A 24,524-nucleotide genomic window follows, 5' to 3' on the forward strand; every position below is an offset into this window, starting at 1 on the left:
GGCTTTGTCTTGGGACAGGCACTAGCCAGCACTTCTGCCTTTCCCACACCAATCCCATAGGTCTATGCTGGGTGGGCCAGCAGCGACCATGGATGCACAGCACCACTGTTCCTGCTCCCCAACATCCCAGAATTTCCTGCACCTCATTTGGTCCTGTCTCCCGCAGCCCAGAGCTGCCTGCCCTCCCTGGGGGTTCCCCTTCTCCCACCACCTGCTCATGTCCATCCCCCAGGCACAGGAGGGGGCCAGGAGCGCAGCCCATCCCCACCTGGCCCCACCAGCTGCCCCAGCAGCTGGGCTCTGGCATCTCCCCCTTGGCTACGCTTCACTCTGCCCCAGGCCCACGACTGCAGGAATGTCATTCCCGTGGGCACAAGGGGCCTTTGTGTGAGCAGAGAGGGGTGTGGGGGCCCAGCCCAGCATCTCAAGCTGGGGCTGGGGACAGTCACAGCTGAGGGCTCGTGGGTGGGCAGCAGCTGACTCCGGCATGGCCCCACAGCTCCCAGCCAGGCACGGCAGTCTCCCCACTACTGCAAGGGGTTATCAGGGAGGAAAGCCCTCTCCTCGTCCTCCTTGTCCCTCCAGCACCAGCAGCATCCTGCAGTCACTGCTGGCTCAGGAAGCAGCACCAACACCAGTACAGAGCCTCAGCACCTGTGCCAAGGGATGCTAAGGTCTCAGCCACCCCACAAGGAGAGCAGGAGGCCTGGGACTTGGGGCAGGGGCCAGGAGCACCAGCCAGCAGCTGCTGCATTTGGCCTTTTTCAACAGCTGCTGTCTCAGCGCCAGCAGCAGGGAATGAGCATGGGCTGGGGCTTTCCAAGGCCTGGCTGCAGTGCATTAAACAACCTATTTATAGCACTTGCGTCCCTCATCAGCAGGAATGGCCTGTGCTCCTCCTGCATGGGGCTGGGTGCTTGGGTGCCACCATTGTCCCCATCACCAGCACCCTCTGGGATCCCTGCCAGAAGGGTGAGGTTTCCTAAAACAAAATACTCTTGGCCTTCCTGACTCTCATCTTCCTCCCCTGCCACTTCTGAGAGCTCCCAGTGCTGCCCAGAGCAAGACTTGCAGCAAATCTCATACAGCTGGTGAAGATGCCCTTCTTCCCATGATCCCTGCTGAATCCTTTGGAGATTTTATCATAAAACAGTCTATACCAATGGTTGCTCTGTCCCCTGCCTCTGAGATGGCATGAGGGTCTTGCCCTCCCACAGAGCAGAGATGCTGTTCTGGGAGCAGGCTGAGTGCTGGCAGGTCACTCCTCGGGTGGCCTTTGCCAGATTTGCTTGTTGTGTGATGGGGCACAGGACTGCTCAGAAGACATTCCTTCCACAGAAGGGTAGCAGCAACCAAGGGGAGTTGCACTAGGAGGTAGCACAGCCATCTCCTGCCCAGATACTGGCATGTCACACACCCATGACCCTCCAGCCATGCCTCCTCTGAGGTGGCCTCCCAATGGGTCCATCCTCTCCCAGAGGAGATGGAGGTGCTGTCTGGCTCCAGCCACAGTGGATCTCAGCCCTTCCCATCAGTTAATAGGTAATACAATAAAGAAAAGGGATGCCTGAAAGGAAGCGGTCTTGACACATACCCAGCAAAACATAAGTCAACCATCTGGTGAGGAATTTTGAGTCCCTTGGTGGAGAGGAATGAAACACAGACAAGTAAAAAGTGTTTGTTGAGAGACAGAGCAGTGATTGCAGGACCAGAAATTCCTCCATGGATCACAGAAGTTACAGCAAAGCTCTACGTATCTTGGCCTAGATCTTTTGTTTCGAAGTAGATACTGATACGATTTTGTTTTCTTTCAAGGTTGCATTCTCTCTTGGGCATTACTCAACAGAAGAGCAAGTTTACATCCCTTCATCTCCCTGGGCTGTACTTTTGCCCACTTGGAGGCTAAAGACCCATACCTTCCAGATGGGGAAAGTAACTTGGCAAGATCTCTGAATGTTTGGCAAGAGACAAAAATCTGCCTTTCTATGAGTCCCAAGAGCTTGGCAATTAAGCCCTGCCCCACTTTCTTCCCAGTGCTGGGATGTTGCAAGCATCTGGCTCTCAAAGCAGGGTGAGAGCCTTTTGCGCTCTCTCCCCAGGAAGGAACAGGTTTTTGCAGAGGCCACACACTACAGCCCCTTTGCTCCCAAAGAATTTTCCATCCACTCCCTTGTGTATCTCGGCAACATTACAGTCAGATACAACCTAACACACAGAGGCAATGCTCCCGGGAACGTGCTGCAGCATCTCTGCACCTGGTCAGCACCTCCCTTTCCCCGTGGAACTGGAGGACAGGATTCCTCTGGTAAGGATAGCAGGAAGATCAGTTCCCCCAGCCCAGGCAGGGCTTTTCCTAGGAAAAAGCTCTCTGTGGAATAAGATGTCCACTCTCCTCCATTACTGTCATGACTAACACTGACCTAGGATGCTGCATTTTCATCCCAGTGGTCCCCAGCTAGCTCAGAGGTAGGATGCTGCAAGTGCCCTCTGCACAAGGAGAGGATATTCCCAGTGGAGCTGTACTGCTGGGGAAATTAAGGCACTAAGTAAGGCTTATCCAGGATCGGCTGCAGCACATTGAACCCAGGAGTCTCAAGAGCAGGCCAAGCACTGCACCCACTGCCTCCCTGATGGAAGGGGAGATGCTCCCTCCTGGGGAAACGCAAACCCTGACATAGCTGCAGCAAAGCTTTGGCTCCCGCTTCCTTCGTCTCAGCTCTTCTCGCTCCCCGTAAGGCGGCCAGCACGGAGCTGGCGGCAGCGCGCAGCAGAGCCCTGCGCCTGCGCCGCGGCCTCTGACCACAGCAGACCCGGAGCCCAGGAGCCTCCAGGAGGCCAGTCCCAAGGGGCTGATGTCAACCCCGGTCCTTGAAGCTCTGGGACCATCGGGGAACTGTTTCTGCTTTCAGCACATGGTGTCCCTGTGCTGAGGCATGGCCAGCCTGCTTTCCTCATCCATGGCTAGCTCCCTGGGAAGAATCCATGGGGCTGGGAAAGGTCACCCTGGCTGAGCTAACCACCCTTGGATGGGACTTACTGGGCAAGGGACAGCTTACAGCAGGCAGGCAGGGAAATGGAACAGTAACTTTTGGTCCCTCATGTCTGTTCATTCTCCTAAATTCTTCTTGAGTGAGAGCCAAAAGTAGGGCCTTGGCAGGGTTTTGGAAGGAAACAAGGGGAGGAAATTAAAACAGACATCCACAGGAACAAAACAAAGGTTTGGCACAGGAGGGAACTAGAAGGGCACAGACATGACCATGGACCTTCCTGCCTGCACGCTCACTCTGGCTAGCTTCTGCTCCCCTGGCTGCTTGCCCCAGGCTAACATAGCTTGAGAACACTGGAACACAGCTGGAAAGTGCAGGACACTCGTTACTATCCTGCTCTTGAGCCACTCATGGAGCCAAATTAAAGCTCTTTCTCAGAGGAGTACACAACTGCTCCTCAGTGTATTACACCTTGGGCCATCCCTTGCCTACTCTCCTTGTTGGCTCACCTAATCTGCATTCCTGGCCCTTATAGGAGCAGGGTGACAATTTCTGGCACTGGAAGGGAATGACAGGCAAGCATATTTTGGACTCAGCTGCCTGCTCAAGGGCTATGGCAAAGACTTGCAGTGAAACAGAACCCCACCCTGCCAGCCCACATTTCTGTGGTGGGCAGATGTTGATCCTCCCTTGCCCCCCTTATCTCCCCTACACTGCCACCCCGACAAATGGGGCCTCGGCTGTGAAGCAGTATCACTTTCAGGGACCGTATGTGGGGCCTGGGAGGAGGGGGCATTTAAATGAACAGCTGGTTTTTTTTTTTTGTTGTCCCTTGCTCTGGAGCTGTTCCTGCCATTTGGGCTGGTGGCAGGTTCACGCTGGGGAAGCTGAGCAGTCCAGGCTGCTCCGGGAGAAAGAGCTGAGTGGTGTCCCGGAGCAGCAGGGATCCCAAAGAGGGTAAGAGGCGGGAAGGAGCCCCTTCCTGTGCTTCTCCCTCGAGCCTGCCCCAAGCAGCCCCCGCTCTCAGGAGGGTGCGGACCCCCAACTTCCCGCTCAGCTCAGACGTTCCAAAACGTGAGGAGCTGCCGAGCACCCCCGCTACTGCAGGTCAGCCGGGGGTGTGCCGCTGTGTCCGCAGGCTCGGGGGCAGCATGCCCGCCCCGCCGCTGGCCGCTCCGCTGCTGCGCGCCCTGATCGCCCGCCTGCTGCCGCTGGCCCGCCGGCGCCTGCTGCCGCCGCTCCGCCGCCTGGGGCGCCGGCTGCGCTCCCGGGAGAGCCGCCAGGCCCTGCTCACCTGCCTGCTCTGCCTCCTCAACCTGCGCAAGAAGGCGGACGACTGAAGCCGGCCGGCGACGGGCAGGGACGGGACGGGACGGGACGGACCCGGCAGGGCGCGGCGGCTCCTCCCGCCTGCCCGACCCGCCGCGGGAGGAGGGACCGGGCAGGGGAGGGGACGCGCCCCGGCGGGGGCGGAGGGCCCGCCCAGGCAGCCGAGGCCGGACGGCTGCCCGCGTTTCGCCGCTCCGGCCATGGTTGCTGGGCCGCCCCCCGCCCCGCTGCCCCCCGCCGCGGGGCCGCCCCGCCGCTGAGCGCCCCCGCTCGCCCCGGGGAAGGAGCCGGCGCTGCCCGGGCGATCTCCATCACCCGCTCTCCCGGGCGGTGGGGGCCCCACACTGCCGCTTCACCCCACGGTGCCCGGGCCGGGACCCCCACTGCCCGCAGCGGGCAGCGGGGAGGGCGAGGATGTCGGGCAGCACGGCGAGGAAAGTGCAGCCCTTCACCATCAGCACCAGGCTCTCGCTGCCTAAGTGTGCCGCGGACTTTCCCGGAGACGCCTGCCCCGGCATCGCCCTCGCCTCCGCGCTGGACAGCCACCGCGGCCTCCGTCGCAGCATCAACGAGCGCATCTCCCTCTACCTGGCCCACGCCCGGGCCGGTCCCGTCGCCCACGCGGGGCAGCCCCGCAGCCCCAGCCCTAGTGAGGACGGGGGCCCCGACGAGGACCGGCTGAACCGCAGCTCCCTAGCCCGCTCCATTAAGAAGATCACGCTGTCCAACTGGTACGGGGACGCTGGCACGGGAGAGGCAGGGGGACCCGGGGACCATGCCCGCGCCAGCGGCGAGAGGAACCACAACAACAACAACAGCAGGACAGGGAAAGCTCAATTCAAGGTAAGCGATCCCGGTACTCTGTGCCCTTTTCTCGCCCCGTCTTCCCTGAATTCCCCATTCCTCGCTGCCAAGGGATGGATAGGTCCTGGGGAGGCTGTGCCCATCCCTCTTGCCTTATCCCCATGCCGTCCAGGTAGCAGTCGTTGCAGGGCTCCTGGAGTAGTTGTTTTTCCTCCCGTGTGCCCCCCCACGCACTTCTCTGTCCCATCAGGCTGGCGGGCAGGAAGTCTTCGCGGGTGAGCGGAGATGAGCTTTCCCCGGGGCTGAGATGAGCCAGAAAAGCCCTGCCCCAGAGCCTGGCTGTGGAAGGCTCAGCTTTCGAGATGCCTGTGATGATAGTTGAGGATAGTTGAGTGCGGAGAGCTGGGAACTCACTCTCTCGTTTACCAGAGGGGAAACGGAGGCTGGGAGAAGGGAAGTGACTCATGAAGGGCCACACAGCCAGGCAAAGCTGGGACAAGGCTAGGATCAGGACCCAGGGCTCTCGGCACTCCACCCTCCAAGTTTGAGCACTAGCAGGCGCAGAGGTAGGAATTCAACAGTGCCAGAGCTCAGGAGACCCCCAGTGTGGGTGGGACGGGGAGGAAGGCATCTCGGAGATGTTGCAGTTTCTGGCAAGAGCAGGCAGGAACTCCTTGGGATTTAACCCTGACCTGCAAGAGCTGGTTTCCCAGCAGAATAGTACTAGGGAGAGCCGCGCAGCCCACTGCCAAAACCCTCATCTTCATTGCCAATAAAGGCTAGACACAGCCTCGCAAGAGGTACCGCTTCCTCGGGCACGCAGTCAGCTCCTCGCTGGGCGGCCGGAGTCTGCGCAGCCCAAAGGGCATCGGCATGAGGGCTCCCCTCTTTCATATAAGGTAGGGACTCGTGCTGGGCACGGTGGTGTGGGACTCTCGGGAGGCTGCCAGGATCGGCCCTTCCTCCCTGTCCAGCATAAGCATGTGGAGCTGAAAGAGGTGGGCAGGCTGCAAGATGGAACTTTGGGAGAAAGAGGGAGCTGGGAGGCAGGGGAAGACATGTGGGATGGCAGCTGGAGGAGAGGAAGGACACTATCTCCCACACAGAGCACGGTAATACCTTCCTGAGCGTACCCCGCAGCCCTTTGATTTGCCCTTCACTCCTGCCCCATAGGAATGAGGGGCTCCTCCAGGATGAGCACAATGCTGCCTAGGAGGGCCTGGCCCCGCTCGTCTTGTTCGTGGGAAGTCACTGGCGCCTATTCTATGGGAATGCGGCAAGCATATGTGCCATGTTAATTTTGCTTTTAGAGGGGGAAAGAAGTGTTTGCAGAGGCGGCAGCTGAGGCTGCTGCGCTCATTTCACGTGTGGCTTTGCTCATGTTATGAAGCCTGGTGTCCTGCTAGGGAGCATTTAGCACAGCACCTCATGGATGCTGAGGCAGGCTCAGCTCGTTCTCCCGGACTTCGGTTGCTGAGAGAGTTTGTTGTTTTGTGGGATCAAGGACCCAGCTCCAGCCAGAGGGACCGAGAAGGGGGGGTAGTCCCGGTGGAGCAGCTCTGCAGGAAGGATGAAGTCATCGTTGTGCTGGCAGCCCTGTTTTCCTGCGGCTGACGGTTCGTGAGACAGGGACTTTATTTAAAGCTCCCGTGTCACCTGCAGGCTTGTCTCCCATGGCTGAGCCCTGGGGGCCAGCCTGACATGTTACTGCATAAAGCTTTCTAGGGTCTTATGCCTCATAGGCACTTCACATTTAGCTCCCTATCATTCCCTAAATATGCATCCAAACCTCTCAGTCCCATGGTCAGACAAGGAGGTGCCTTTTCCTTCTGATACCATCCTGCTGAGTTCTCACTGTGCCTGCTGGGCTGTGATTCAGCCTTGTACCCTGACTGTTCTTCCTGTTTAGGATAGGATGCTGTGGCATGTGGCAGCGGTCTGTCCTCTGCAGCCCTGGGCCAAGCTTTGCAAGCCCTTGGAAAGGTTCAGTGGTGCTGTTCTCTTAGAGGCTGTAGAGCTGTTGGGCTGTTTGTAGGGCTCTGAGACTTTTTGGTGGCAGCAGCTCTATGCTGGGGGCTGCTGTTCATGTCAGGACTCTTCTGCAGTGCTGGAGAGATGGTGGGAAACAATGTCCTGTGCAAGAAAGGAGTTCTGATTTGCCTAGGTTCGTTTCCCTTGGACAGTGTCCTCAGTTTGGAGTGGCCTGAGCAGTGGTAGGCTGGCTCTGGCTGATCCAGCACTGCATTTGCGGCGGTCTCAGAGAAGGGGTTGTCAGGGCAGCACACATTGTCCATCCCCCTGTTTCTGTTGCCCTGTGCCCACTTGGATGGTTGTTACAGAGACAGCAAGGTGGCCCCAGGAAGGGAGTGGAAGGAGGTCCCTAAGTTAGCCTGTTATATCCAACAGCCCAAGAAAAGATCCATCTGTAGAGGATAAGGCTTAATGCCCTTGGGCATGATCCAAACAATCCCACGCACCTCTCCTCCTGGGGCTGTGCTGCATCAAGGATAAGGTAATGTGGAGTTCATCCTGGACATCCTCTCTGTGCCTGGCTGCAGTTCCTGGACTTCCTTCCTCCTGCCTCTCCTGCTTCCACCTTCACCCCTGTCCTTTGGAAGCCCTTCTCTGCAAGCCAGCTGCCCCCTTAACTCATCTCCCAGCTAGGCTGAGATCAGAGATCAGCAGCTGAGAAGATTCAAGTTCATGATGTTGGAGTTAATGTCATCCTGTACCCTCATGCCTCTGCCCTACTGTCCTGGAAGAGGGCAGGGGAGTCTCACTCTGAACACCCTTAGATGACCCAGAACCAGTGGTGATCATTAATGGGTTTCTGCCGGCTTTGGAATCAATTCAAGGAGAGAAAAGATTGTCTGGGGTACTGGGAGCTAAAATGAAGAAGGTTGTGAGCAAAGCAGGCTTAGGAGTTCTTGCCACTTGCTGGACATGTAGTGGGAGCTGTGGGTGCTGCTTGGAGAAGCCTGGCCTAGATGTATAGGGAGGGATGGGCAAGAGCGCAGCCAAGCAGCGTCTGGGTACTACCAGCAGCTGCCTCTGGCCCAGGGCAGGGGGAGGTGGGTGAGTGCTCCTCTGTCGCCTTGGCTGCCAGGACAGTTAAGCACTACCAGGCTTAGAGCTGTGCCTTCCTGCCTCTAGGTCTTCCTCAGGAAGGATGTGGATGTGGACGACAAGCAGCAGGAGCCTGGGAGTGTTCAGGCCAGTGTTTTCTGCTCTCCAGTGGACAGATGTTCTCCCTTCTATGCGGTATGTCCCCCTGCCCTCAACATTAGGGGGGCATGACATGCAGCTTGGAGCTGAGCAATGAGGCTGGTCACTGGTGGTGTGCCTAGGTGTGGATGGAGCCTTGCCTCTTCCAGTCAGTGCAGGAACAAGCTGGGCATGATGGGGCAAGGAATCACCCCCTCAGGCAGCACCCAGAGGTTTTATTGCTTCCAAGGGAGCCAGATTATGGGCTCCTCCAGCCAAGGCTGAGTCAAGAGACGAAAGGTCACAGAGTCATAGGAGGGCCTGAGAATCTGTGTTGCTATTAAAAAAAGAAAAAAAAAAAAAAAAAAAAAAAAGAGGATTTCTGTAGTTCTTGTGGTTAAGTAGAACAGGCATTGGAAAGTGAGTCCCATGCTGTCAGCAGGGCAGCACATGCCAGAGTGCTTAGAGAGCCTGAAACAGTTGCCTGATCCCCACTGCTCCACAGGCTCCTGGAAAATTGCTCCCTGGGAAGCTCGGGGGCAGCTAAGACCCTTTTCCTCCTGAAAATTCTCAGTTTCCTGTTTGCCACCAGGTAATATGCAGTCAGATCCCCATCCCTGGGCAGAAGGGTGGGAAGCAAGTGCCCAGATGACGATGCTGTCCCCTTGGCTGCGTGCAGCTGGGGCCCAGGGCTGAGTTTGGAGAAGGGCCAGCACTTTCATTGGCTGACTTTTGCTGTCAACCCTGGCAGAGCTGAAACCCTGACAGAGGGTTTCATCAGCATCAACTGCCCACAAGGCCAAATCCCAAGGGAGATGATGTGCTCTCTGCCCCCTCCAGCCACTCACTGGGGATGGGGGTTTTGGGTGACACCAAAGGAGTGATGGGGCTGACCAGGAACCTGCCTCATGGCCCCTCCATCCCATCCCAAACCATCCCATCCCATCCCATCCCATCCCATCCCATCCCATCCCATCCCATCCCATCCCATCCCATCCCATCCCATCCCATCCCATCCCATCCCATCCCATCCCATCCCATCCCCTGGCAGCATCCCCCTGTGTATCACCAAAGAGATGCTACAGAAATGAATGCTCCTCACAGGGATGTGCTGCCTGAGTCTGGAGGGGCAGCAAGCACTGCATCCATCTCCAGTATGGGTGCCACGAGCAGTCCAGGTGCTGGATGCCATCCCAACAGCCTGGAATGACCTAGAGAGTGACCCACTTGAGGGAGAGCCCAGCAACCCCCTGCTGGGGTTGCAAAAGCCACCAGTGTGGCCTTGGTAGAGGGAAGTGGTACCTCAGTGTGGTGGAGGAGAGCCCCAGATAGGTCAGTGAAGGAGTGGAATTAAGAATAAGGCATGCTGACCTACTTCATTTGGGTTTCTGAAATGCTTCTGGGAGGTAACGGGGAGGGCTTCCTGGGGCAGCACACTGACACTCCCAACCCCACCTCTGCTCCCAGCTGGCAGGATCCCCAGTGTCATCACCCCAGAAAGAGAGCCCTAAGGGCAAGGAGTCTGCTGCAGCACCAAGGTGCAGTGGGCGAAGCGGCGTGGGAGCAGCCCCTCTCCTTGACCTGAGTCCTCTGATAGCCCAGTTCAACCGGGAGATGCTGCAGGTGAGGCCAGCTGGGGCCCTCTCCCAAGGGTCTACGTAGGAAGTGCAATGGAGGGCCACCGGCAGCCTTTCATGTGAGCTGTGGGGTGGGGTGCGCAGCAGGGAGGGTTGAACTCCCAGCCCGAGCGAAGCCATGGTTGTGGCATGAGATCATGTTTGGCTGCCTCTCCCTGGCTGTCAGCCCCAGGGAGTGGGGTCAGCCCACACCAGGGCCCTGCTTCCTCTCTGTGTGCGCATGCTCCTCCTGTGCCCCATTCTCCTCCTCCTCTCAGACCCTGTCCCTCCCCAGCAGCGTGGGAACTGAGGTAGTGGGAGGGCTGCTTCCATGCCATGGTGGGAAGAATTCATGGGTGTTTGCACTGGGGAGCAGGGTGCAGCGAGGAGAGATGCTTTGTGTAGGGATGTTCTGTGCAGACCAGCCTGCTTGGGCAAGCCCAGCTTCTCCTGCTGGGCTGAGGCAGACGCTGGAAAGAAGTGAGGTGCTGCACACCTTCACATCCCCATTGCCACAGATGCTGTCCTGAGTGCCGGCCTGTTGATTCCCAGAGCAAATGGGTTGTCAGCTGAAAGGGTGCACTCCAGTCCCTGTCACAGCTTTGGGAATGTTTGGGCTCAGGTCCCCAAAGATGTGTCCTTGAGGCTCTGGTGGAGGCCCCCAGCCACGTGGCTCTTTGTATGTTGCAGGCAGAGACCTGGGTGCGAGGCAAGCTACGGGACCTGAAGGACGGCTGTGACCTCCAGGACTGGGAGGAGGTGGCTCAGACCTTGCAGCGGGACATGAAGGATTTTGAGAACACACTGATAAAGCTCAATCAGGTGGGGCCAGGCAGAGCATAGCATGGCATGGCTCCCGTTACTCACAGCACATGTGTCCCTGGGTTTTCTGCAGCAGAGGGTCCCTGGGAACCCCTGATGCTGAGTGGGTCGCTTGGCTCCACAGATGGGTGAGCAGCTGATGTGGAGGGCAAACCCCAGTGCTGAGGCCGTGCGGAGGCAGCTGCTGGCCCTGCAGGACCAGTGGCAGCTCCTGAAGCAGACGGCTGCCAGCCAGAGCAAAGCCCTGGGGGGGCTGCGGAGTCTGCAGGACTTTAACAGGAAAGCTGAGCGGCTGGAGGCGTGGATCAAGGACAAGGTTTGGGGGATGGGAAGCATGGTTTGGGGAAGGGGACAGCCTGGTTGTCCCTGCACCTTCTCACACCCTTGCCTGGCTCAGGAGGAGAAGCCCTCTCTGGCAGCCCTCCTGCAGGAAAGCCCGGATAAGATCCAGCTCACTCGCCGCATCCTTGACTTGAAGCAGGTGAGAGGCTTCTGGGGGATTGCCGACCTGTCAGGGACCCCAAATACCTTGAGGCTGGGGCATGGCACAGGTCCCTGAGGAGGGATGCTGATGTCTTTCCTCTCTGCTTGGGCCAGGAGGAACAGCAGTTCCAGAATCTGCACAAGGAGCTGAGCAGCCTGGCCCAGAAGCTGGAGAAACAAGGCAAAAATGAGAGCAGAAACGTCTCAGCCCGGCGCAAGCACCTCAACAAAGCGTGAGTGGAGGACACATGGGCTGAGCAGGGCTGAGCCAGGCACCAGGAGCTGACCAACTGGGAAGCAGGACCCCCCAGACTTCCTGGCCTAGCTCTGCACAGCTCCCCAGACAGGCACAGGCTGCCATTCACCTTTCCCTTTCCACATACTCAGGTGGCTTCGGCTGCAGGGGACCCTGAAGGAGCACCACGAGGCTCTGCAGCTGGCCCTGGAGGTGGCCTCCTTCCTCCAGCAAGCAGATATCCTGCTTGGGGTCATCCATGCAAAGGTATCTGCACTGGAGCCAGGTTCACCCTGGTATGCGGGGTTGTTGCATGGCCTGAATGAAACTTGGTGGGCAGCATCTTGCTCTTGTCCCCTGCATGGAAGCTCCTGTGGTCCCAGCACTCTCAACCTGGGCTTTGGGGAGAGAACCAGGGGATGGAGAAAGGGAGCCAGGTTGGCAAGTGCAGCCTTGCACTGTTTCTTTCTGCTGGAGCTGGGAGCAGGGCCCTGTCCTCCTCCCACTGCTGACCGTGGCCTCTTCTTACAGCAGAGCACCATCTGCAGTACAGGGAAGCCAGGGGAGGGCGAGCCATGCCAGGATCGGGATGTCAGGGACATAGCCAGCCAGGTGATGGTGAGTGCAAGACTCTGCCTTGTCCTCTGAGCCCTGGGGAGCATCCTGACAGGGGGGAATGTGAGCCTTCCCAGGCCAGCTCAGCCACCAGCAGCACTGTGGGCTCTGCAGGCACCCCCCACTATGTGGGTGGCTGAGGCTGTGAGATGGATGGGGGAGTCTCCCCGGGGGCAGACAAGGACTGGGATAGGCACTCACTGCCTCTGCTGCCCCCAGAAGGCTGGTTGTCATCACATACCCTCCCCATGGCCATGGTGGTTTGTCACTCATGAACCCTGTCTCCATCACTTCCCAGCTGCTCTCTCTTCTCCAGATGCTGGATGTGACAGTGTCCCAGCTCCTAAACTTGCAGCCCAGCCTGGCAGCCCGAGTCACCTCAAAGCACCGAGACGTAAAGGAGAGCTGGGCGCAGCTCCAGCAGACACTGAGGTAGAGCATAGCTGGGAAGGAGCACCAGGGTCCCAACCCTGACCTCCCAGCACTGGAGCCAGAGGCTTGGAAAAGACCTGGGTTAGCCCCCAGCAGGCTGCCTCTGGGGCACCAGCTCCACTCAAGGTCTCTATTTATCCTCTGCTCCCCTGGGCTTCCCTTGCCTTCCTTTCCCAGGACAGGGAAGGCTCCAGCACGGGCAGGCAGTTCCCCAGGGGGCAAAGCTGCAGCTCCAAATGTTGAGCCTCGAGGAGATGATAGCAGTCACGGGGCTGTGGGTAAGGAAGCGGCAGCCAAATGGACAAGAGGACTCGTCAGCATGGTAAGCACTGTCTTCCTCCAGGCATCTTCAGCTCCTCTGCTTCCAGAAGACAAGGGAGCCTATGGGAAAGGGGTTCAGGTGTTGGGCAGAATCCAAGCTGGATCTGGTCCCACCAGTTATGGGAGGGGATAAGTGCCAGGCCCAGGACAAAGCAGGTATATGCTTTGTGCTGGCCAAGGAGGAATGGGAACCTTTGTGCCACAGGTACCAAAAGATGTGCTGGAGAAAATGGCAGAGCACAAGAAAGGAGAGGAGAGCAACCCTGGCTCCCCAGCAGTGGGACAACCCCCTCATGGAGGGGACAACAAAAGGTACCAGCTTGTGAAGGCAGTTGTGGGAGTAGGACAGAGTCAAACGGGATAGGGATGGAGTTCCCCTCTGCAAGGGGGAACTTGCAGTCCTGACTGTCCTTCTCCTCTCTCTGCTGGAGGAGGAGAGAGGCAGAGGCTGAGTGGGGGCTGCAGCAGCTGGAGACCCAAGTGCAGGATGTCTGCCAGGTAATGTCTCCCCAAGAGTCCCCTTTGCTCCCTGCCCATCCGAGGGAAGGACTCACTTCCCTAACCCACTCCTGCTGCCCATGGGCATGCAGGCTTGGGCGTACATGCCTGGTCTGGGCACTAACCCAGCATGTCTCCTGCTCCTTGGCAGACTCTGTCCCCATACAAGGAGAGTATGGGTATGGGAATCCCCCCATGCCCAGTGGCGAGCCTGGAGGCAGCACGGATGCAGCAAGAGCCCCTGGCCCCCAGCTCCAGTACCAGGGCTGTGCTCCTGGTGAGCCTGCTTGGATGTGAGGTGGGGGGAGGACACCAGGTGGGGTCCATCCTAACTGCCCTCCCTGCCTCCTAGGAGGAACCAGCACGAGGGAGGCCTCCCGGGAGCCCTCAGGTGGAGGCCATGCTGCGGGAACTGGGGGAGTTGTGGGAGGACCTGCAGAGGAGGCATCAGGAGAATGGTGTAGTGCTGCAAGAAATCGATAAGGTATGTGGCATCAGGGCTAGGGTGGGCACAGGGCATGCTCCAATTGGAGCAGCTTGCTGGGGATCACCAAGTGAGGTTGGCACCTATGGAGCCTGGAGCTGCAACATTGGCACCGATGTCTTTGGCTGGCTTTGCAGATGGCACACTTCTCCCACTGTGCTGCCTATGCCCCAGGTACCACCTCCAGTGGGATGCCAGCATGGCTCCTGCCTCCTCTGGCTGGCTCAGAGCCAGGCTGATGGGTTCCCTGCTCTTCTGAAGGCACTGAGGCTGGTGGGGGAGCTGGACCAGGTTGAGCGGTGGCTGCAAGACGTGGCTGGGTCGCTCTTGGAACCAGCTGCCATGAGAAGCCCGGCGGAGCTGCGCCAGGACCTGGAAGAAATGAGCCGGCTGGAGAAGCAGCTCCTGCTCTGTGGCCTCAAGCTGCAGGCACTGCGGGAAGAAGCAGCAGGCGAGTCGCCCACTGAGCACGAGGGGGCAAGGAAGATGCAGAGGAAAGTGGAGATGGTGGAGGAGAAGTGAGTCCTGGAGGAAGGTGCCTCTTCTCTGATCCCCAGGTTGGATGGGGAGGAGGATGCTGTCCCTGAGGAGGTGCAGAAGCTGCCAGCACCTCTGATGAGCACCTCTCCCCACAGGCTGGCACATGTGCAGGCAGCCCTGCGGCACCGGGCAGCAGATCTGCGGGACTCCCTGGTGCTGTCTGAGTTCCTGCGGGACCTGCAAGAGGAGGAGGCACGGAGCCAGCAGGGATCTGCAGTGGTGAGCAGTGTGGCCAGACATCCCTTGGGATCACACAGCACCTGGGATTGGACCAAGGGTTGATCTGTGGTTGGCAAGGGGCCCCTATTGGGTGCTCCCCTCCAGCCCAGCTGCCTGGGGTGTCACTCCCCATCTCTTATGTCTGGTGTTTCTGCTGGCTTCAGCCAGGGAGTGGGCGTTGCAGCTCGCAGGGGTGTTTTCCCCTGCTCTCAGCCCAGGCTGAGAAGTCTCCAAGCACTGAGGACATGAGCCGCCCCTTGGGAGAGCTGCAGGAGGCCGTGGAGATGCTGAATGACGCAGCGAAGGAGCGGGAGAGGGTCATGGAGGTGGCAGCGGAGACGGAGAGCCTGGAGCGTCTGGTAGGGAATGGAGGCTGGGGGCCTGGGGATGCAACTGGGTGGTTCGTCTGCAGCTGGACATGCCGGCTGACTGGGAGAGGGCATGCACTTCAGCTGTCCTCAGTGGGACACAAGGACATTGGGATTCATGGGGACCACTCTGTGCGAGGCTGGTATCCCTGTCTCTCCCATGGCTAGCACCTGCCCTTTTGCAGCTGCATGGCAGGGTGTCCCCAGGCCGGGGTGGGCTGGGGCTGTGTGGCAGGTGGTAGCACAGGGGCTTCCACCGCGGGGCTAATCTCGCTCTGTGTCCCCTCCTGTCCATCCAGGTGGCAAAGATATCCCCACAGCTGGAGGCCCTTCAGTGCAGAGCCAAGGCTCTGTCTCAAGACATTGCCCTAGCAGAGAACAGCTTCACCACGGTGAAGAGTGAGAAGGACCTGCAAGGGCTGCAGGGCTTACTAAGCTGCCAGCAGGAGATGGAGGTGAGTCAGGGGAGCCCTGTGCCAGGAAGGTGCCCCGGCTGGCTGGGGCTGTCCCAGTGAGGCACTGGCCCTGCTCCGGGGGCCCAGGTGTTGTAAGCTTTGGCACACTGTGGCAAGGCAGGCTGGAATTTTCCAGTGGAGCTGAGACTTGCCTGCTCTGATCTTCTCTGATAGCATGGGCCAGGCAAGGGGACAGAGCTTGCATCAGCTCCCATGTGCCAACACCCAGCTGCCAGCACCTCACTCGTCTTCCCTCTGGTGGGGAAGCGACTCATGCACACAGGGCAGGGAAGCCAGGCAGTTCTGTGCTCTTCCTGTGCTCCCCATGGAGGCTAGCTCTGCCCACTCTCTGCAGTCCCTGTACCAGCATCCTCTCCTCTGTCCCTGCATCCCAGAATGCAGGGGAGTCCAGCCTGGGTTCAGAGGGGTTGGATGCATCTTGAACCTTTCCTGCCTTGTGATCTTTAGCATGCAGTGTCACAGACCCTGCAAGGGCAGCTGGAGGAGCTGGAGAGGGCAGCTGCCCGCTTGCAAGAGCTGTGCCCCGCTCGGCAGTGCCCCATCAGCCGGGAGCTGCAGGAGACTCTGTGGGCCTGGGCAGGGCTGCGAGAGCTGCTGCGAGAGACCCGGCTCCGTGTGCAGCAGGCCAGCCAGCTCCGGCACTTCTTCAAGGATTATTTAGCCATGATGTAAGTGGCAGTGAGCTGTTGGGGTTGCTTCTGTGGTGGTTGAGGGGGAGCTGGTGAGAGCATGGCATTGGCAACTATGTGGGCAGTGCTGGAGCTGCAGCCAGGCATGACTATGGGGAGCCTGGAAGGCAGGGTTGCACCAGAGCTGTCTGTTGTGAGGCAGCCCTGCAGAATCTTGTCCTGCCTCAAGAGTCTTGCCACAACCCCAGTGAGCTGCTTCCAGCTATCCCTGAGCATAGGAATGGCTTCCCTGGGGCCTGCAGGGCTGGAGAAGGGTTGGGTCGTTCCTCAGCCTGTTCTTTCACATGCTCACAGCTCCTGGACTGAGGACACACGGGCTCAGATCTTCTCTGAAAGCCCAAGCAGCTCCAGTATCCCGGAGACTCCATGTGAGGAACTGGAGAGGAGAATTGAAGAGAAACTCAAGGAGTTTGAGGCACTAGCAGCAGCAGGGCAGCAGCTGGTGTCTGAGGAGCACTACCTGAGTGCAACAGTAAGGACAGGGGAAATAGGGGTTGGGGGGAAATTCTCAGCACTCCCTGAAGTCCTCTGGGGACAGACCATGAAAGAAAGAGCAAGGTGTGGGTGCAGAGCCCCAGTAAGTGGTATGGGAACAGCTATGCATCCCTGGGGCTGCTCAGGGCAGGAAGAAGTTTCATCCAGTGGATCCTGAGCTCTGAGTTGATGTGGCTGTGACTGTATCCCACTCACAAAAACCTCCTAACTGCTCTGTTGTGAGATATCCTGGTAGGGCCAGTGTCCCTGGGCCAGGAGTCCTTGCATGCTGCCCAGCATCTCTCCTCCATCAGATAAAGGAGCGCTTGGAAGAGCTGCAGAGCATGCTGGGCTGGGTGCTGGTGCGGTGGCGAGCACAGAGGCATCAGCAGCAGGATCCGGGGAGCAGACAGGAGGAGAGGAGGGAGCTGGAGAACCTCTCAAGCACATCCCCCACTGGTCAAGTGAGTACCCAGCCATGCTGAGACTGTCAAAGAGAATGACCGGCCTTGAGGCTGAGGATAGCAGAGGCACTGGATGGAGTGGGTGGTGCAGAAGGTGGGGGTGGATGCGTGCCAATACCTGTGAGAGTCTCTGGGGTTCAGGCAGGGCAAAGAGAAGGCTATCCTGAGAAAACACCTGGCTACAACAGCCCTTCCTTCATGTTCCCTCTCTTGCCTTGCTCCCCAGGAGCAGCATGCCTCACGTGTTCCACCGCACCTGGAAAGCATCCACAGCCCAGTGAAGTTCATGCCCTCCTCCCTCCTCGAGCCTGTGCAAAGATTAGAGCCAAAACTTCCAGAGAAAACAGCCATCTCCCCACCCACATCACCCCTCTCAGATGCCCCATCAGGAGCGGAGCAGAGCTGGGGGGAGCCCAGCAGCAAAACACCCCATGATGCAGAATCCCCCAAGGAGGCTGCCACCTGGGATCCTGCTGAGACCTCCACGCTGCTGCTGCCACCACGGGGCCCCTGTGGTCTCGGGGGGACGGTCAACCTCATCCTCAGCATTGGCAAGAAGGGCGAGAAGAAGAAGGCACAGCTGCTGGCCAGCAGCGAGCGGCCAGGGGAGGAGGCACTGCCAACGGTACGGGGGGATGGTGGGCAGCTTTGGCAGGACCATGGGCGAGCAGCCACACAGTCAGAACAGCTCTCTGGAGCTGTGCCCCAAGCAGACTGGGAGGCTGCGAGCGCTGTGGGGTAATCCCCAAGCTGAGACCCCTCTAGGCCATTTCTAAGTGAGCTGCTGGGACTCTGAAGAGGGACCTTTGGCCATGCTGATGCTGCGTGATGCCTTAGGGCTGAGGCCGGCCTGCGCCACCCCCTTTGCCTGTGCTCTCCTGCTGCAGCTCCTTGCCCACTCTGTCCTCTCTGTGTGTCTCTTTCTCTCCCCTTGCTCAGCTGCCTGCCGCTAAACACTCAGGCTGTAAAACCTTTTGGAAGCGTTGCCAGGGGCTTTTGGGAAACACTTGGGGTAGCTTAAAGCGAAAAAAAAAGCCACCTCACCAGCTGGTGGAAGAGGTAACGTCCCGGGGAAGGCTGCATGCTGGGCAGAGTGGCTGCATGGCGTGAACCTGCCTGCCACCAACCCTCCTGGCCATGCCACGGTGCCCTGGTGGCAGTGGTTCACTGGGAGAGGGAAAACCCTGCTGGGGCTGTGGGGTCCAGAGTGTGGGTGCTGGGATATGTGAGGAGGGGACTCAGGCAGGGCTTGCTGCAGTTTGGCCCCACATTCAAGTAGTTTTGGTGGCCATGGGAGGTATGGCTACCTGGTGGTCAGTGGGAGAGCCTCCCTGCTCCATTGCTGGGGGGCAGCAGCAGTTCCTTGTGTAGCCAGCTGAAGGGGACAAGGGTGGTTGGGGCTGTGTGAGGTGCACATTTTGCTGGGGTGGGGATCTCACTCCAGGTTGGTTGGCTTGTAACTCTGAGGCTGGGAATTTGGGAATTTTTAGGGGCTCACATCTCTTTGTTGCTCCAGAGCCTGTGCAAAAAGGTCTGTGTGTGAGGAGCCCCAGGGGCAGCCAGGCACAAGGGAAAGGGCAGGAGGACAGAGAGGCTGGAGGGTGTTGAGGCAGGGTAAGGGGCTGCTGGGCTGCCAGAAGGGTTTTGGTAATGGGTGCCATCCAGCCTAATGGATACAGGGGGACACTGCTCCAGCTCCTGCAGACTCTTGCAGCTGTCTGCAAACCCAGTAGAAGGACTGCAAGGAATAGGAGGGGCAGGGTCTGCACTCAGTCCCTGCTCTCACATTCATTGCTTTACTGCCTTGGAGCATACAGAGCTGGCAGGCATGGACAGCAGTGACTGCTGTCTCAGTAGCAACCCAAAAGTGATGGCTTGGAGGTCAGCAGTGCCAGGGAAAAGCTGTATGGCAGTCAGCCCCAGCTGTACCACTCCTGGGGGCTCCATCATGGGCAGACTCCCTTGTCTGCCTCTACCCTGCCTTGTCTGCCTCTACCCTGCCTGCACCAGTGTGGGAGCAGCCCTCAGGGGACTGAGGTGAAGCTCTGTCGTTCCCAGCACTGCATGTGCTGCTGGTGAGCATTTTTGTCTGCCTGCCCTTGCAGCTCCCTGCTTTCCCAGATGCAGCATGGAAAGGGGGCAGTCGGCACAGGGTGGTGGAAGCTCCAGCAATGTGGATCACACCTCTCTCCTTCTCTGTTTCCTCAGGTGCAGGTGGAGGCCAGTAAAACCTGCACCGCAAAGCGGCCGCCCGCTGTTGTCCGCCGCCCTCCGGCATCCAGCGGTGGGATGCCGGCTGTCTCCCACACCCTGCCCAAGGCCGGGGCTGGCTGTCTCTTCAACAGCCTGCAGCGGCGGGAGCAGGCCAGGGCAGAGCAGGCCCGGCTGCTGACTCTCCGGGGCATCATGGGTGACAGCTCCCTGCGGCCCACGCCTGAGGAATGCCACGGCCCCAGCAACACGTGGCCTCAGAAGTGTGGTTGGAAGAAGGGGGGGTCAGGGGCAGCTGCTGCTGGACCTCAGCTTGGGGAGCTGCTCCTCTACGTCAGGAACCCGCTGGTGCAGGACATCGATGCAGAGTGTGGGGCGGCCCCTCAGAATCCCTGCCTCCCTAACCCAAAAATCACATGCCCCCGTGTTTCCCTGGGCTCTGTGCTCAGCCTGGAGCTGCCACGGGATACAGTGGTCCTGGGGTGCCACCGAGGGGCTGCGGCACGGCAGCAGGAGGCAGAGGGGCAGGAGCAGAGGCAGGATCAAGGGGCGAGGCCTTGGAAGCCCACAGGCACACATGGAGTTGGATGGCAGGAAGATGGGCACAATCCCCAGGGGCCCAGCAAGAGGCTGGGAGTGTCCCCCAAGAGTGAGCAAGAAACGTGGTGCGAGGAGGTGAGCTTCAACCCCAGCTACAGCCAACAAAGGGCACGCTGTGCTGGGAAGGAGCACTGGAACCTGCAGCACCCCAGCAGCACCAGTAAAGACCTTCTGGACTTGAGGCTGAGCCAGCCATCCCGTGTCAGTACGGGGGATGAGCTGGCCACCCGCTTTGGCCAGAACGACAGCCCCGCTGCCACTGGCAGGGCCAGGCATCACAGAGCCGCTTGGCTAGAGATTGGATCGTCCCCTGCCAGCACCCCAGGCAGGGCTGGAGCCATCCCCAGCCCGGCCTGCACACAGCAGCCAGCCAGCAGCAGCCAGCCCAGAGGGTCCCCAGCTTCCCCTGTCGCCCCCACCCAGCTCTCTGTCTTTGAGTGGGCACTGGGCTCTCCACAGCCCCAGAGCCCTGCACTGGGCACTAAGGAAGTTTGCCACCCTGCCCACAGGCAGTTTGAGGAAGAGGAGGAGGAGCTGCAGGCCATCTGGGATGGAGCGCACGACCAACAGGCACAGAGCTCACCAGGAGGCAGCTGTGCCAGCCACCGTACGGGCAGCGGGGCAGGCAGCTTGCCCAGCTCCAGTGCCACTACTGGTGGGCCCCTCATCCTGTCATCAGCCAACAATGTGCTAGTGGCCAAATTCACCATTCCCACTGCTGCCCAGCTGCTCCACAGCCCACCGGGAGAGAAGAGCCCCAGGGTATTGCACAGTGGCAGTGGCAGTCCCAATGGGCTTAGGGTTTCCCCCCACATGGAGGAGCTGGTGTCTGCAGCCCCCTTGGATGCCTCCAGCACCTGGGATCAGCAGAGGCATCAGGAAGAGGAGAGAGAGAACAGCAAGGTGAGATCCACAGGCCAGGGACTCTCCTTCAGGGTCAGATGAGGGGCTGGGGAACAGCCAAGGCAGCAGCTGGGTTATCCACTCCAGCAAACATAATCTGTATCTGGGGACTCCTTGACTCCAGTGGCCCCTTTTCTTCAGCTGGTAGGGAAGGGCTAGGTGTGGTATTTGGGGTCCCTGTAGCATACACACCCCCTACCAACCCACAGCCTCAGCAAGGTGGCGCTTCACCCCTAAAGCTGACACCCCTAAAGCCCAGCCCCTGCCCAGGTGAGAAAGTTGTTCCTCATTGTCATCCCACTCCCACTTTGGCATCGCTCACCAGGGATGGGTCATATAGACCTCATGTGCATGGAGGCTGAGCTGGCAGCACTAGCCCCAGAGAAGTTTTTGCTCACCCTCTGTGCTCTTGCAGGTCCTGCCTGCTAAAATGGAGTTTCAGATGATGGAGGGGACGCTGGAAAGGAAGCACGTATTGCAGACAGGAGGGAGAAAGGTACAGACATGGCTGTGGGGTTCGTCTGGGACAGGGGTGCTGGGACATGGTAGGGGGTATAGGGAAGCCAGGGATGTTCCTGGAACTACCACAGCAATGCTGCTGGCCATTCTGGAAGGGCAGAGCCTCAGAGGGACTGGGCCACATTTTGAGTGGCATGAGACCATCTGTCTTCTTCCAAAGCTGTTTGCATCACAGCTGTGCCCTGCTTGTGTCCCACAGGCCAGCTGCCGGGCCTGGGGCCTCTTTCACGCCGTGCTGATGAGGCAGACACTGTGCTTCTACCAGGACCGCAGGGACAGCCTCAAGGTACGGTGGGGGAGATTGGGGTGTCGTAGGAGGGGGCTGGCAGCAGGGTGATGGCTCTGGGCCCCATGGGCATGGAAGGCAGAGCTGTCCAATCCTGCTGTTGCCGTTGATTTTCCTTGTGCTGTAGAGCTCCGTGGTGGCCCTTCCCCTGAACCTCTCCGGGGCAGTCTGCACCCCAGATGCTGAATACACCAAGAAGACCAACTGCTTCAGGCTTCAGTGAGTCCCCCATCCAGGGCAGTAACCACAGTCCTCCCAAGTGTCTGTCCTCTGCTGGGACAGACACATACCAACATCCCCAGGCAGGACCAGCACAGTGCTTAGATGAGGATTTCCTTTCTTCTTTCTCACCTACTTCTTTTCTGGTCTGGTGGGGGCTGTTGTATCTGCACCCTACATTGTCCTCCCCCTCTCCCTGCAGGCTGCAGGATGGCTCTGAATACCTCCTGAGGGCCCCCAGCCAACCCCTCATGAATGAATGGGTCTCAAAGCTGCAGCAAAACTCAGGTAAGCAGCCCTTGCAGGCAGAACAGGGGCCCAGCTCTATGTTACCATGTTTGTTCAGCCCCCACTGAGCCCTTTGATACATGGGGGGTCAGAAGAGAAGCAGCACAACATTTTACTCTGATTTATGCATCCTCCTAGCTTGCCTTGGGAACAGCAGTTCTCTGCCAGGCAGGATTTGGAGGCTTTGTTTTCACACCACATACACAGCTATAAATCAGGAATAGCACAACTGACGTCAGTGGTGCCTCAGCAGCAAAAATCCCATGTCAGGAAAATTATAATTGTGCCTTGGTCTTCCTCCATATCCGCTGGGCTTGGAAATGCCTTGCTTGCCCTTGAGGCAAGGAGACCTGTAGTACTGAGGTCTTCCTGTTGCTGTACCCACACCTGAGGAGTTCAAGCCCTGCTATGAAATCCTAGGCAGGTTGTCAGGACCAAGAGCAGGTACTACAGCAGGAGGTTGGAGGAGCCAGCCATGCAGCATGGGCAGTCGCATCAGGGACTGGCTCTGTGTGACAGTCCTGTGCACTGCCAGCATACAGCAGGATGTTTGCTGTGCCCCCAGGTTTCCCTGAAGTGGATTACTTCCAGGCAGCAGCACAGCGTGTCGAGGGCACTGGTGGTACTGGCAGGTGAGTAGCCAGGAGCTGGCCAACTCTATTCCACGTTTCCCAGAGCGTGCTGCTCCAGCAGGACATTGGTGGGCCAGTCTGGTTTGCTAAATCTCTGCTGCTTTCAGTTTCAGCAAGGTCTCCAGCCCTGGGACCTCCCACCTCCAGGGACATCATCAGGTCACAACCACCAAGAGCCAGGAGATTGTGGTGTTACCCTGCACAAGCCCACTACTGCAGCGGCCTCTGAGCAGCCAGGATGGCCCAGTCGATGGGACTGTGACAGCAGCAGGTGACTTTACTGTCTGGCTGGGTTGCCACTGTCCCCCAGCTTCTCTCCCCAGCCCAGAGAGGTACATGGGAGACAGCTGAGGGAGGCTGAAGGCTGTCGGTCAGTCTTGAACTTGGTGGTATCTGGGCTAGGAGTCCCAGGGCTTGGGACTTGGGGAAGGAACATTTACTTCACTCCTGGGATACTGAGATAGTCATACATTTCCCTCTTCTCTTTGGGGCTGACACAGGGGTGCCCTGTGATGTCCTTGCCTTGTGATATGTCTCCATTTTGCTTCAGAGAATGCTCAGGGGACTGGGCACAAGGAGCAGCAGTGGTCATCCAGGGCGTCCCCTGGGCTGTGGGACAACATCTGCCCAGAAGATGACTATGGGCTGGTGGCCAACAAGAGGAGGTCCTACTCCTTCACCTCAGGTACAGTCCTGATTTTGCTGTCACCGCCAGGAGGTGGCACCACTGTCTCTGTCCCCGCAGACAGCCAAGGACAGATGCGATGCTGCTCCAGCATGCACCTGGTCCTACATACCTGCGCCCTTGTGTGTAGCCCCCATTTGGGGAGGGCTCTAGAGGGCTGCCAGGGCCTGCTGGCACCCTGCCCCTTCCAGTGACCGCTCCTTCTTGCAGCCACCTACCAGAAGATCACTCCGTTGGCCGTGCCCAAGGAGCCGGTGGAGGCCGGGAGCAGTTACTCCGTCACACTGTACATAGGGGAGCAGGTGTCGGCCATGCCCCGGGCACGCTGTCACTCCTTTGTGGCCCGAACAGGGAGCCCCCGGGACACACGAGGGGAGAAGACCACCAGCCCCCCTCGCACCAAGAACAAATCTGTCTTCAAGAAGTTCTTTGGGAAAAAAGAGTGAGCCCCAGACAAAGGGAGAAAATGCCCTAACCTGCCTCTTACCCTCCTCTTGGGCCACTCTGACATGATCTCTACTCCCAGCACCAGTTCATGGCTCACTGCCTCCCCAGGGGCAAGAGGCTGTGCCAAGTGGCTCTGTTTCAGCCAGCCCCGGGGCTGCCCTGTGCCCCAGGCACTGCAGCCCCCAGCCTCAGCCTGGTGCTGAGCACCCCTCCTGCCCAGTGCTCTCCCTGGGTGCTCCCGAGGCATCCTAATGACACACAGCACAAGCAGAAGGGGTGGATGATGGTTTTTATTAAAAGATAAATAGACACGTAGTGTGGGAGCTTTTTTGTCCAGCACAGGAGGACAGGAGCTCTCTGCAAGGTGGTCCTTGCTAAGGAGTCAGGGGAGCTTCAGATGAGGAGGGCCCTGCAGTGAGGTTCAGTCCTGCTTGCAGGGGGAAGCTTGAGCTGTTCGGTGCCTTTCAAGGATACTTCACAAGGATGCTTTGTCCTGTGCTTCCTCTCTGCCTGCACTCAGCCCAGCTGATCCCACAGGCTATCTGGGTCCCTTTTCCCTGCCCTGGGAGCTTAGCAAGGAAGTCACTACCTACAGAGTAAATACTCCTGCCTGCACAGTCCTGACAAGCCTGCCCAGCCTTGTTCTCTCACAGGATGCCTGCCAGCCTAGGTCA

General features: G+C 58.9%; 1 protein-coding gene across 4 annotated transcripts; it reads left to right on the plus strand.

Annotated features, from left to right (window-relative positions):
* Nucleotides 1-4,554: 4,554 nt before the first annotated feature.
* Nucleotides 4,555-24,154, plus strand: LOC128786249 (uncharacterized). 4 transcript variants are annotated; one of them, XM_053939388.1, is made up of 33 exons: nt 4,555-5,159; nt 8,274-8,381; nt 9,792-9,947; nt 10,631-10,762; nt 10,887-11,078; nt 11,160-11,243; nt 11,360-11,478; nt 11,633-11,747; nt 12,012-12,098; nt 12,412-12,527; nt 12,705-12,849; nt 13,054-13,160; nt 13,280-13,346; nt 13,498-13,623; nt 13,699-13,830; nt 14,092-14,348; nt 14,466-14,589; nt 14,754-14,948; nt 15,257-15,412; nt 15,881-16,101; nt 16,417-16,594; nt 16,911-17,060; nt 17,287-17,685; nt 18,000-18,119; nt 19,269-20,774; nt 21,190-21,270; nt 21,493-21,579; nt 21,707-21,798; nt 22,001-22,086; nt 22,652-22,718; nt 22,826-22,989; nt 23,269-23,403; nt 23,614-24,154. In XM_053939388.1, exons 1-33 carry the CDS (start codon nt 4,731-4,733, stop codon nt 23,847-23,849), a joined length of 6,369 nt encoding a protein of 2,122 aa, XP_053795363.1. In that variant the 5' UTR covers nt 4,555-4,730; the 3' UTR covers nt 23,850-24,154. The 4 variants fall into 4 exon arrangements, with proteins under 4 accessions (XP_053795363.1, XP_053795364.1, XP_053795365.1 ...); XM_053939389.1 differs by having other exon boundaries at nt 12,015-12,098; XM_053939390.1 differs by lacking the exon at nt 18,000-18,119.
* The last annotated feature ends 370 nt before the right edge of the window (nt 24,155-24,524 follow it).

Source organism: Vidua chalybeata, chromosome 3 (assembly GCF_026979565.1).
Source record: "Vidua chalybeata isolate OUT-0048 chromosome 3, bVidCha1 merged haplotype, whole genome shotgun sequence".
In the NCBI taxonomy this organism is placed as follows: domain Eukaryota; kingdom Metazoa; phylum Chordata; class Aves; order Passeriformes; family Viduidae; genus Vidua; species Vidua chalybeata.